Here is a 13,190-nt window from a genome sequence, read left to right as displayed (position 1 = left end):
AAAACTTTTAGTCATTATCAGCCATTATTGTCTTCTGATCTTTTAATCTCTCAGCAACAAGTAATTCAAACTAAATATGCATTCCTGAAAAGATCCATTTGGTTTGTTCTCAGCCTAGGATTGGTAAAATAAAAGCCACGTAACAATGAATGATGATAAAATAAAGCATCGTTAATCAACCATGACTGTGTGTGTTTCAGAATGGCAGAACCTCGATTTAATAATCCATACTTCTGGCCTCCTCCACCATCTATTCCTGGTCAGGTAAGGAAACAAACAAACATGCATCAATGGACAGACTTCATTAATCCTTGTCGTTTATCTAAAAAGTTTAGCATCAATAGTTTACTTTAGTTCAGCACTAGGCTTAATCTTTATTGTTTACTAGTTGTCTTAAGTAGGGCTGTCAAAATGGATGAAAAACTAAATTCGAATTTTTTACTTAAATATTATATAATAACATAATTTCAGTTAGGTTGTTCTCTTTTTCTGCAATATTTTGAATGAACAACGTAGCAGCGGGATCTACATTTCGTGCGCCACTGATAAGGCTGCCTGACGCACAGCTAAAATTCGTTTTTACGAAAAAACGTTTTTGCATTCGAATGTGGATTTTTATTTTAAATTCGAAGAATATTCAAAATTCGATTTTTTTTTTTTTGACAACCCTAGTCTTAAGTAGCAGATAAAGGTGCCAGGATGCTAAAGTGTAGAGTTTAAAATACATCTTATCTTTTAAATGTTCTGTCAGATCTTTCTCTAGACCGTAAACACTTTTAACCCTATAAAGCCTACTGTATCATATCAAATTTCTAAGGCCTCTAAATAATCAGCATACTGCCGAAAATGAGATTTTTTTGACTTGTTTCATAAGTCAGGCTTTACAGGATTAAACACATGTTCTTCTCATCATGTCAGTAGTTCAGAACCAGGAGGATTTGAACCATCTGCTTGTTCTAATCTCACTATCCCCCTTTTTTCCCCAGTTGGATAACCTCGTGCTGATCAACAAGATCAAAGAACAGCTCATGGCGGAGAAAATCAGACCTCCACACCTGCCGCCCACTTCGGTCCCTTCCCAGCAGCCCTTGCTGGTGCCGCCCATGGCCACAGAAGGCGGGCAGCACAATATATCAACACCTAAGCTGCAGCACATGCCGGGCCTCCACGCTCACAGCACCACCCAGCCCGACATCGCCCTACACGCTCGACCTGCCTCCAGCACTGTCGCAGGTACATTCTCCGCTGCATAGCACAGATCTGCTCACTAAGACACATGCATACTGCTAACTGTGCACATAATGTGGGCAGGTCGTATTCTGGGTGACGTAAACTTGAATCTGGACGATAAAACGGCTATTAAAGCAAGAGGATTGTGGGAAGACTGGCATTTGCGGCAAATCATAGACCAGCCATCCAGAGCGAATCATCTGTCAGGTACATGAATGCAAATATGTTCTTGCTTGCATATAAAGAACAGTTCACCCTTAAATGAAAAAATGCTGACAATTTGCTGACCCACAGGCCATCCAAGATGTAGATGAGTTTGTTTTTTCAACAGATTTGGAGAAATGTAACATTACATCACTTGCTCACCAAAGGATCCTCTGCAGTGAATGGGTGCCGTCAGAATGAGAGTCCAAACAATTGATAAAAACATCACAATAATCCACATGTCTTCAGTCCTTCGATTAACATCTTGTGAAGCGAAACACTGCATGTTTGTAATAAACAAATTCATCAAGGCATTTTAACTTCTGGACGAAATACTAGTTGTCTCATCTGAATGGGGAGAGAAATATGCACAGGTAAAGTGAATTGCTTATGGATTATTGTGATGTTTTTATCAGCTGTTTGAGCCCTGATTCTGACGGCACCCATTCACTGCAGAGGATCCATTGGTTCTAAAAATTCTCAAAATCGGTTTCCATGAAGAAACAAACTCTACATCTTGTATGGCCTGAGGGTGAGTAAATTATCTGCAAATTTCCATTTGTGGGTGAACTGTTCCTTAAAGTGAGGCTCATTTTCAGGACTGTCGCTGATGTCTTCTCGAACTGCCAACCACAACACGTCAGAGAGCATGACGCCGAGCACCCCGACCACTCCAACCACCAGCAGTCAGACGCGTCAGGGAGGCGCTCCTTCCCCAAACCTCATCTCAGGACTGACTGGCGGGCCAGGGATGGACTTTATCAAAAACAGCGGAGGACTGGCAGGACTGCTGGGTCCTCCTCCGAAGAGCATAGGACGAGGTCGCAAAAAGATCAAAGCTGAAAACCCCTCTGGGCCGCTCTTAGTCGTTCCCTACCCATTCCTGGCCTCTGGAGCTGACCAATCAACTGTTAGCATCACTGCCAAAGAGGGCAAAATCTACAGGTACAACTTCAGAAGATAACAATTTGTTTAAAGGGATAGTGTAACAATGTTCGTAGTCACGGGAAGAAGGAGACGGGAACCGGCGAACATTTAAACAAAACTTTAATTAAATAAACAAACACAAAATGAAAGTAAAGCGGCAGCCCCTCGCGGATGACTGCCGCACACAAAACACAAAATAAAATCCAGGCCTGGTCCTCTCTCGTCCAACACTGTTGTCACTCCTCCTTTATCCTTCCGGAGCTCCTCCGTGAGACTCGAGACCGGTGAGTGGCGCAGGTGTCGCGCATTAGCATTTACTCCACCGGCCTCGCTCCGTTCCCACGGCTCTCGGCCCCGCCCCTCTCGTCACAGATAGTTCCCCCAAAAATTACAATTCTGTCATTTATTACTCACCCTCATGTCGTTCTAAACCTGTAAAGCCCTAAACACACTGCATGATTTTCGGCTGTCCCTGACGAAAGATTGGCATCGTGAAACGATCGTGCCGATTTCTGTAATCGTGGCTCCTAATCGGTGGTCCTGTGTCGTACAGTGAGAGAGGTTCAAAGACGGCCGTTGTCACGATCTTGCGACCAAACATAGCCTACGATACAGCATGATCATCGCACAGTGTGTTTGCTGATACGATCCACGTTTACTGACCAACCAATAAAAATGCGACATGAAATCAACGCGATGTGGCGCTAAAACATAAAACTGCTTATCTCAAGCTCTTATGCCTTCCTCTTTCGCCGCTTCCACTTTTTTTCAGCACACATAAAAAAAAAATGCATCTGCTAAAGTGTAATTTATCATGCTTTTTGTTTACCACTAGCGCATGCTGATGACGTTTTAGTAACGAGTCAATAGATGTCATCATCGTACAGTCTACACACACGTCGTAGCCAAGTTTATTAGATCCATGTCGCAAAGTGTGACATGCAATGATCTTATAGGATTGCTAAAATCGTGCAGTGTGTTTTGGGCTTAAGACCTTTGTTCATCTTTGGAACACAAATGAAGATATTTTTGATGAAATCCGAGAGCTTTCTGACCCCTCCATAGACAGCAACACAACTGACATGTTCACGACAGTAGACGTACTCCGTAGGCATTCTGACGTAGAACCTGGATGCGCTGCACCTTGTTTACAAGCAGAGGAATGCACGCATGTGTCGTGGTACTGTTGTGAACGTGCGTTGTCTGACACGGAAGAGAAGAAATTGTTGGATAAAGTCGTTATTTTTATTTTCTTTGCGCACAAAAAGTATTCTTGTAGCTTCATAACATTACGGTTGAACCACTGTCACATGGACTATTTTACCAATGTCCTTACTACCTTTCTGGGTCTTGAACGTGGTAGTTACATTGCTGTCTATGCAGGGTTAGAAAGCTCTCGGATTTCATCAAAAATATCTTAATTTGTGTTCCAAAGATGAACAAAGGTCTTACAGGTTTGGAACGACTTGAGGGTGTGTAATTAATGACTCAGGGTGAACTAACCCTTTAAAAGAACGCTTTACCCTTTACCCCCAAATTAAGATTTTCTGCTCCAGTTTAGCTCTTCTGCACAAATTGTGATAATAATAGTAATAATAATAATAATAATAGCATTATTATTGTTGTAGTTGTTATCATTATTATTACTAAATATAAAATTTAAATAGTTAGCTCTCATATTTTAGAATATTTATTGCATGCATTTCTTTTGCGTACAAATATGGTGTGTCAGGCTGCTTGCAACGCCAGTGCAATGGGTTTGATTCCCAGAGAATGCATTAACTGATAAATTGTATAGTTTGAATGCAATGTAAGTCACTTTGGATAAAAGTATCTGCCAAATGCATATATTTAAATAGGGCTGCATGATGTGAGAAAAATGTAATTGCTATTTTTTTTCTGATTTTGATAATTTGATATTTCTAAAAATATTTGTAATGATAATAGATCATTGATTATCATCATTTTTATTATTATTGTGTTTTTTTAAATAGAAATATTAAACAAAATGTGAAATATTGCTAATTTAATGTTTCAATGTAAAATAAAAATGTAGTATTTAAGAAAATATAAGAAAAGCATATCACAATTTTTTTTATTAATCATACAGCCCTAAATATAAATATTGCAATGTGGAATGTCATTAGTTTTCATGTGTCTCATGTTGTTTTCATGTGTCTCATCTCCTGGTGCAAACACAAATTGAATTTCCTTCCTCCAAGGTGTGTTTACACTTTGTTTTAATTAGCCCCAAACTTGCGGTGTGTCAACTAAATTGCTTTCATACCATTTGCAGATTTTACCGGCCACATAACCTATACTCTATGCCCCACGTTTTCAGGAAAAATTTGCATTTCGTCTTTCAGATGTAAAGTGTGTCCGCTGACGTTCTTCTCCAAGTCGGACATGCAGATACACTCCAAGACCCACACGGAAGCAAAGCCACACAAGTGCCCTCACTGCACCAAGTCCTTCGCCAACGCATCCTACCTGGCCCAACACCTGCGCATTCACCTGGGAGTGAAGCCGTATCACTGCTCCTACTGCGAGAAATCCTTCCGCCAGCTCTCACACTTACAGCAGCACACCAGGTGACCTTTCAGCCTCAGTTTGTGCACGTGTTTGATTTGAAGAGCTCGGGTTGTGAACTTCAGGTTGATGTTTGTCATCACATTGTGCTTTGCTACAGAATCCACACAGGTGATCGGCCATATAAATGTCTCCAACCAGGCTGTGAAAAAGCCTTCACACAGCTCTCCAATCTGCAAGTAAGACCCAAATATCTCTTCTTTTGTAATTGTTCCCATAGTTCATTAAAAATACATTAAATATTTATAAAATGTATTTTTATTTTTTTATTATATAGATAGATGATAGATGAGAAATGATGCTAGTTGAAAGAAAAAAGTTTATATATACACACATATATATATATATATATATATATATATATATATACACACACATATATAAAAATATATACTACATACACATACATATTTATAAACTAAACCTACAAAATATTATATATATTTAAATTAAATTAACTTTTTCTTTACTCACCACAGTCTCACCAGAGATCACATAATAAAGACAAGCCTTACAAGTGCTCCAACTGTTACCGCGCTTACTCTGACTCCGCCTCCCTCCAAATCCACTTGTCGGCTCACGCAATCAAAAACGCCAAGGCATTTTGCTGCAGCATGTGTGGTCGAGCCTACACCTCCGTAAGTACTACAGCGTTCATCACTCTGACTCTGATGTAGTAGTTAAACTGAAACTTTCCGACCCAAGAACCATGTGCTCTTAAATCAGTTAATGTGTAGTTGACATGAAATACTTTATGAAGATGATGTGACATGCTGTATACTAAAAATCCAAAACATTTATGATCGGCGTGTTGCTGATTCTTTTATAATTAATATGCATGCAGTATTTATGACCTTACATTAACTGAGAGATAAAAAAAAAAATGGACACACCATAAGACCATAAAAAAGGTAACAAAAAATCACAAAAAGGTGATTTAGAAATGGTGGGAAAAATAAATGGTGACCAGTTACAGTACCTGGTCAAATGCAATTCACTTATTTTAAAATCTTGATTATGATTTGTCATAATATCATATTTTATATTAATTTCACATTTTATTAATATATTTTTTTTACATGAAAAGTATACATTTATTTTAACAATTTCTACAATTTCTGAACAAACAGATCCAATAGTTATTTGTTTGTTTATTTTCAAGATAGTACCACTAGTGTTATTTATAGTGCTGTCAAACGATTAATCGCATCCAAAATAAACGTTTTTGTTTACATAATATGTGTGTATAATGTGTATATTTATTATGTACATATAAATACAAACACATGCATGTGTATATATATAAGAAAAATATGTTATGTTTTTATGTTCAATATGTAAATATTTTCCAAATATTTACTGTATGTGTGTGTATTTATATACACATAGATATATTATGTAAATAAAAACTTTTATTTTGGATGCGATTAATCGTTTGACAGCACTAGTTATTTTAGTATACAGTATTATAGTTTTTATTAATAGTTTGAATTTGTTTTTATTATCATTTTCATTTTACTTTTTGTTAACGTTTTAGTCATTTTGATGTCTGTTTTTTATCATTTTATTAGGTTTTGTTTTTAATGTCTATATAGCTTTTATTAATTTTTAGTTTATTTTAGTACATTGTTAAACTAAATAAAAATGATAAATGTTGCCTTGGCAACTAGCTGAAACAAAATAATTTTGAGGATTATTTTATATTTTATTTTAGTTAACTTCAAGTAACAAATATTTAAATATTTGTAGTTTTAGTCAACTATAATAACCCTGAGTACCACAGTTTGGGAACCAAACCTTACATGCCCTTATACAGAAAATCCATACATAAATTGTTTCATGCTGTGTATATTCTTTTAACACTATGTATCTTTTTTATTCTTCTCCTTGTTTCATAAACATCTGTTGTTTAACGTCCCTTTCCAGGAGACCTACCTGATGAAACACATGTCTAAGCACACAGTGGTAGAACATCTGGTGAGTCAACACTCACCACAAAGAACCGAATCGCCCAGCGTTCCCGTTCGCATTTCCCTCATCTGAGCACGCTGGTCAGTCTTTCCCAACATTGGCATAAGCAAGCAAAATCGCCTGTTCTCGGTGGTTTGATGTTTATTTTTGTGTGTGTGTTTGTTAGTTTGTTTCGGTTTTTGAGAACATTCCAACATGTATTAGACTGTGTGGATAGAGGCTCAAACACAGCAGCGGTTTAGGAAGTTTCTAGTACACACATTCCTCTTCTCCGACTCATTGTTGAGTTGAGAGGGAATAATCGGGAAATCCAAAGATGGTTTCACAGCACTTTCAGGCCACACAGTTTTGGCTTTAAATGTTTCTGGTCTGTTACGACAATAAAGGCATTGCTCTTGGCAGCTAAACGTTTGGGACTGTAGGTATTATGCATTATAAAATCAGAAGACATACGTTGTATGTTTAAAGCTTGGACCAAGTCCAGTACCTCCTCTCATATTTTTCTATGCTGTCTGGGGGAAAAGAAAAAAAATCCCCTTCTTTTGGGCAACTCAAGTCGGTTTAGAGACCAACGGTCTTGTGTTTTGGTAATGTCAATCATACGATATTTTTCTTTCATATTAAAACATTAACTCGCTTGTAGGGAAATCTGACTGAAAATAGCTTTAGCATTAAATGTTAAATTCTCAAAAGGACTGTTATAAATCTGATTTTATAGACAAATCAGCACATTTAGATGTTTTGCGAGATTAATCCTTTAGTGCTTTACAAATTCTTGTGGTCTGGTGCCAAAAATGGAATATGAAAATGGTTCTCAAAAGATTCTGATGTTTCAGAATGGACTCGTATAGTGCTTAAAATGAACACTTTAAAAAAGTGACGATTCAAAGCCCCTGCGTTATGTTACGGATGTCAGCATGCATTTGACATTCTAGATGGCTGAAAACTGCCAAGAAATGTCCAAACTATTATATTTTGAATAAAATAAAAAAACTTTTTTTTTTTGCATAAGAGGCATGTCTAAACTTAATTTGTTTATTTTAATATTTATATTAATATTACATTACACACACACACACACATATATACAGTATATATATATATATATATATATATACACTGCCGTTCAAAAGTTTGGGATCAGTAAGACTTTATGAATTTTCTTATGCTCATCAAGGCTGTATCTATTTGATCAAAAATACAGAAAAAAATTTGATTTTGTAAAATATTATTGCCATTTAAAATGAGAGTTTTCTATTTTTATATACTTTAAAATATAATTTATTCCTGTGAAGCAAAGCTGAATTTTCAGCATCCATTACTCCAGTCCTCAGTGTCACATGATCCTTCAGAAATCATTTTAATATGCTGATTCATAATCAATGTTGGAAACAGTTGTGCTGCTTAATATTTTTGGGACCTGTGATACTTTTTTCAGGATTCTTTGATAAATAAAAAGTTCAAAAGAACAGTGTTTATTCAAATAGAAATTTTGTGTTACAATATACACTACTATAGTCAGTATATTCTTATATAGTATATATATATTATACAGTATATAGTATATTCTTTTCTTTTAAGAAATTAATATTTTTATTCAGCAAGGATGTGTTAAATGGATAAAAAGTGATAAAGACATATTGTTAGAAAAGAATACTAGTTTGAATAAATGCTGTTCTTTTTAACTTTTTATTCATTAAAGAATCAAAGAAAAAAGTATCACAGGTTCCAAAAAAATATTAAGCAGCACAACAGTTTCAACACTGATAATAAATCATCATATTAGAATGGTTTCTGAAGGATCATGTGACACTGAAGACTGGAGTAATAATGCTGAAAATTCAGTGCTGCATCACAGGAATAAATGATCTTATAAAGTATATTAAAATAGGAAACCAATATTAGAAATTGCAATAATATTTCACAATATTACTGTTTTTTTCAGTATTTTTGATCAAATAAATACAGCCTTGATGAGCATAAGAGACTCAATTAAAAAAAAAAAAATACTGATTCCAAACTTTTGGATGGCAATGTGTTTATTTTAATATTATAATATTAATATTATATTATTTTTGTTTTGGGTGAATTGTATGGAACATTTTCTTGAGTGTCATGAAAATGCAAAAAAATCTGATTGGTTCTCAGAAAATAGGCTTCATTTTGTTTTGTTCAAAATATATTTTAGTGTTTTTTTCTATTGATTTTGGGGTAAAATATATGACCTGGACATGTTCTTGTGAGATTCAGCCATTATACATTTTACACAGGAGAGAACAATATTGGGGGAAAAAAGCTGTAGAGTTGCCCATGAGATTTGTGTAGCTGTATCAACGTCTAGAATACCTCCTTGGCTTATTATTCATGTTTATACTTATTATCATGTTGAAATATTAACAACTAACATGTTAATTTTACACATTTTAAGCCTTAACCATTTTATCACTAGTTGTTTACCATTACATTATATATATATATTTTATACCATATTGGTGTTTACTTGTGTACTCAGTACTTTTCTGTAATTTTATTTCCTAGCATGAACATGCTGTAAATAAACTATACAGTACTTAAGTGTTAACCAGTTTATATAAAAAGACTACATGTCTAGTTATTATAAAATATACCTTTTTAATTGTCTTGAATTGTGGTACTCTGTAAGGTTTGCCTTGGCTGCTACATGCAAAGCCAAGACACGGAGAGGGAACGGACTTTGTAAAAGTAAGCAAATAAATAAACGAGAAAATTCTGTAGCAGTCTGTGTGCTCATTATATGTTTATACATGCATATGTTTACACAGAACTACATTTACCTTCTTTTTTATTTTTATGTAAATGCATTGATGTTGAGACCTGCATGTTGAAAACTGATCTTCATGTCAATTTAATGTAATACATCACCCAAAAATAAAAATTTGCTTACGATTTACTCACCCTCAGGCCATCCAAGATGTAGATGAGTTTGTTTCTTCACCAGAACAGATTTGGAGAAATGTAGCATTACATGACTTGCTCACCAAAGGATCCTCTGCAGTGAATGGGTGCCATCAGAATGAGAGTCCAAACAGCTGATAAAAACATCACAGTAATCCACAAGTAATCCACACCACTCCAGTCCATCAATTAACATCTTGTGAAGTGAAAAGATGCACATTTTCCATAAACAAATCCATTTGTGAGGCCTTTTCATTTTAAACTGTCGCTTCTGGACAAAATAGCAGTTCATAATTCATAATAACGCTTCCTCCAGTGAAAAAGTCCATCTCCTGTTGTTCTCTCACATCAAAATCTACCGATACATATTTGTTTAGAACCATTTTGGACTGTTTGGGCTTGTAAACGGTGCTTGATCTGTGCATATTTCTCTCCTGATTCAAACGAGACGACTTTTTGTGAAGCGAAAAGCTGTTTTCGTAAGAAACAAATCCATCATTACAGTGTTTTAACTGTAAACCATTGCTTCCAAATAAAATATCTATAATCCATAACACTGCCTTCTCCAAAAATAAATAAAAAATTGTTGGGTCCGAAGCAGTCCAAAACGGTTCTAAACAAATATGTCGGTGGATTTTGATGTGACGGAACAACTGGAGATGGACTTTTACGGATTACGGATTTTTGTTTTGGTAGAAGCGATAATTAAAAAAGTTAAAACCCCTTAATAATGGATTTATTTCTTTCAAAAACACAGCTTTTCACTTCTCAAGACATTAATTGATGGATTGGAGTGGTGTGGATTACTTGTGGATTATTGTGATGTTTTTATCAGCTGTTTGGACTCTCATTCTGACGGCACCTATTCACTGCAGAGCATCGATTGGTGATGCAATGCTACATTTCTCCAAATCTGTTCTGATGAAGAAACAAACTCATCGACATCTTGGATGGCCTCAGTGTGAGTAAATTGTCAGCAAATGAACTGGTCCTTTAAATGAGACATGTAACTTGAACTTTTTCACTTGTCTTTTTTTTTTTTTACCTTTTGTTTAAAAATGACTACTAATATAATTAATAATGCTAAATGATACCTTCGTATTACAATGATATCCAATGTTAAAAGCAACACATTTCTGGTTTGGTGTTCTGGTTTTGGACTTAAACCTTAGACAAAAGCGCCTGGACTAGAAGACGGCACATAAGGGAGCGTTTTCAGACTTGTTTTTGACTCACTGCCCTGTCATTATGTCAATTATGTTTTCCTATGAGGGAAAGAAAAGGTTTTTTTGAGATTACGTAGACAAAAAATGGGATGAGAAATGTATTTCGAAATATTTAGGTTTATAAAAATAATTGAATTTACACTGAAAAGAAAAAGATATTCATGTAGGTAGAGTAGCTTGGTCTTCGCCCTCTATGACGCGACTCTCGGCAGTGACTTCCTACAGTAGAATGTGAACACAATTCATTAGACTGATCATGCACAACCTAAGCCATCAGCGTTCTTACTCTGTTGACCTGGAAATGAGATTGAAATGAATGTTCTTGTTTAAGGGGTGTACTTACGTCGCAGTTCGTCTCGGCTAGTATCGTCAGGCACTCGATGTGCTCTGACATTTGTGCTGTTGTCTGCTGAAGCTGAATATTCTCTTCTTCAAGCAAACTTATCCTGAGGAAGTTAAATAAGAAATGCAGTTTTTGGATTAGAAAAACAAAAGTACCAGTCAAAAGTTTGCGCTCAGTGATCATTTTGTAATGTTTTTGAATGAAGTCTCTTATGCTCACCAAGGCTGCATTTATTTGATCAAAATTCAGTAAAACAGGCATATTGCGAAATATTATTATAATTTAAAATAACTGTTTTTGAATATATGTTAAAATGTCATTTATTCCTGTGATGCAAAGCTGAATTTTCAGCATCATTTGCTGCTAAAGAAACATTTATTATTATCATCAATGCTACAAACAACTTTTGCTGCTTATTGTTTTTATGGAAACAAAGACACTACTTGAACAGCGCTTATTTGAAAAAGAAATCTTTTGTATCATTGTAAACGTCTTCACTGTCACGTCTGATGAATAACAGTATTAATTTCTTTTTTAAAAATCACACTGAGCCCAAACTTTTGAGCGGTAGTGTACATATACAACTAAACGTACCTCATCTGCATGGAGGCAACTGCATCCGAAGCATTTTTCTGTGCCTCTTCAAAGTCGTGCAGCTGTAAAAGAAGCTCTCTGTTCTTCTGAAGCAGACTCTCATTTTCAGATGTGACCATCTTCATCATGTGTGACGCCTGATGAGGAGCAGGCATCATCATTTAAAGGTGACACAGTCTTTAAGATTGTATTACCCAGTCTGCCAAGTTACTGCACCTTTTCCTCCTGTTTCCTGGAAATAAAAATCTCTTTCTCCAAGTCTTTTATTTTTTCGTCACGCCACCCCGTCTCTCTCAGGTAAAGCCCTCTGGCCCGGCTCAGCTTGTTTTTGTAGTGGATTCGCTTGTCGTTGTATTTACTGGAAAAAACAAGAAATAATGAAGAATCTCTTCCGGACAAAAATGTCCATTCATTTAAATCATTTCATTTTTAATCTTAAAGATATCTGCAGAGTTATTTTAATATCACTGAGATATTAATATAGATAGATTTTAATCATTTGTTTTTCTATTTTTTTTTTCAGTATTTTAGTAATGATGTGTGTTTTCGTCATTTTATTCTTTTTTCTAATACACTACCAGTCAAAAGTTTTTTAACAGTAATTTTTTAATGTTTTAAAAGACTTCTTTTCTGCTCACCAAGCCTGCATTTATTTCATCCAAAATACAGCAAAAGCAGTAATATTGTGAAATATTTTTTACTATTTAAAATAACTGCTTTCTATTTGAATATATTTTAGAATGCAATTTATTCCTGTGATCAAAGCTGAATTTTCAGCATCATTACTCCAATCTTCAGTGTCACATGATCCTTCAGAAATCATTCTAATGCTGATTTGATGATCAAGAAACATTTATTATTATTATTATCATCAATATTTAAAACAGTTGAGCACATTTTTTTTCAGGATTCTTTGATGAATAAAAAGATCCAAAGATCAGCATTTATCTGAAATAAAAAGCTTTTGTAACATTACCATTCAAAAGCTTCAGACAGTATAACTTTTTTTGGGGGGGGGGATTATAGAAATGAATACTTTTATTTAGCAAGGATGCTTAAAAATGATCAAAAGTGATGATAAAGGCATTTATAATATTACAAAAGATTTCTATGTCAGATAAATAGTGTTCATATCGATATCGGAATTATATCGTATCGACCGAAATTAAGAA

General features: G+C 35.1%; 2 protein-coding genes across 3 annotated transcripts in view; one reads left to right on the top strand and one right to left on the bottom strand.

Annotated features, from left to right (window-relative positions):
* The window catches only part of znf362a (zinc finger protein 362a), an 11,605-nt gene extending 4,089 nt beyond the window's left edge, over positions 1-7,516 (top strand). For both annotated transcript variants that reach the window (XM_016573842.1, XM_016573844.1), the window contains exons 2-9: positions 201-264; positions 987-1,233; positions 1,312-1,437; positions 2,034-2,379; positions 4,728-4,952; positions 5,051-5,129; positions 5,430-5,588; positions 6,877-7,516. In XM_016573842.1, coding sequence (XP_016429328.1) covers positions 202-264; positions 987-1,233; positions 1,312-1,437; positions 2,034-2,379; positions 4,728-4,952; positions 5,051-5,129; positions 5,430-5,588; positions 6,877-6,993 — 1,362 coding nt within the window. In that variant the 5' untranslated portion in view covers position 201 and the 3' untranslated portion in view covers positions 6,994-7,516. The remainder of the gene's footprint in view (positions 1-200; positions 265-986; positions 1,234-1,311; positions 1,438-2,033; positions 2,380-4,727; positions 4,953-5,050; positions 5,130-5,429; positions 5,589-6,876) is intronic.
* Positions 7,517-11,172: 3,656 nt separating this feature from the next.
* The window catches only part of LOC107756646 (golgin subfamily A member 6-like protein 4), a 9,280-nt gene continuing 7,262 nt past the window's right edge, over positions 11,173-13,190 (bottom strand). Inside the window, exons 15-18 of the mRNA XM_016573838.1 lie at positions 12,235-12,376; positions 12,019-12,155; positions 11,425-11,527; positions 11,173-11,300 (exon numbers count right to left, since the gene is read on the bottom strand). Of these exons, the coding sequence (XP_016429324.1) occupies positions 11,241-11,300; positions 11,425-11,527; positions 12,019-12,155; positions 12,235-12,376 (442 nt within the window). The 3' untranslated portion in view covers positions 11,173-11,240. The remainder of the gene's footprint in view (positions 11,301-11,424; positions 11,528-12,018; positions 12,156-12,234; positions 12,377-13,190) is intronic.

The sequence above is a fragment of the Sinocyclocheilus rhinocerous genome, unplaced genomic scaffold (genome assembly GCF_001515625.1).
Source record: "Sinocyclocheilus rhinocerous isolate Xijiao unplaced genomic scaffold, SAMN03320098_v1.1 scaffold532, whole genome shotgun sequence".
Classification (NCBI taxonomy): Eukaryota; Metazoa; Chordata; class Actinopteri; order Cypriniformes; family Cyprinidae; genus Sinocyclocheilus; species Sinocyclocheilus rhinocerous.
The sequence above is the reverse complement of the archived record's forward strand: the minus strand, read 5'-3'. Positions and strand labels throughout refer to the sequence as shown.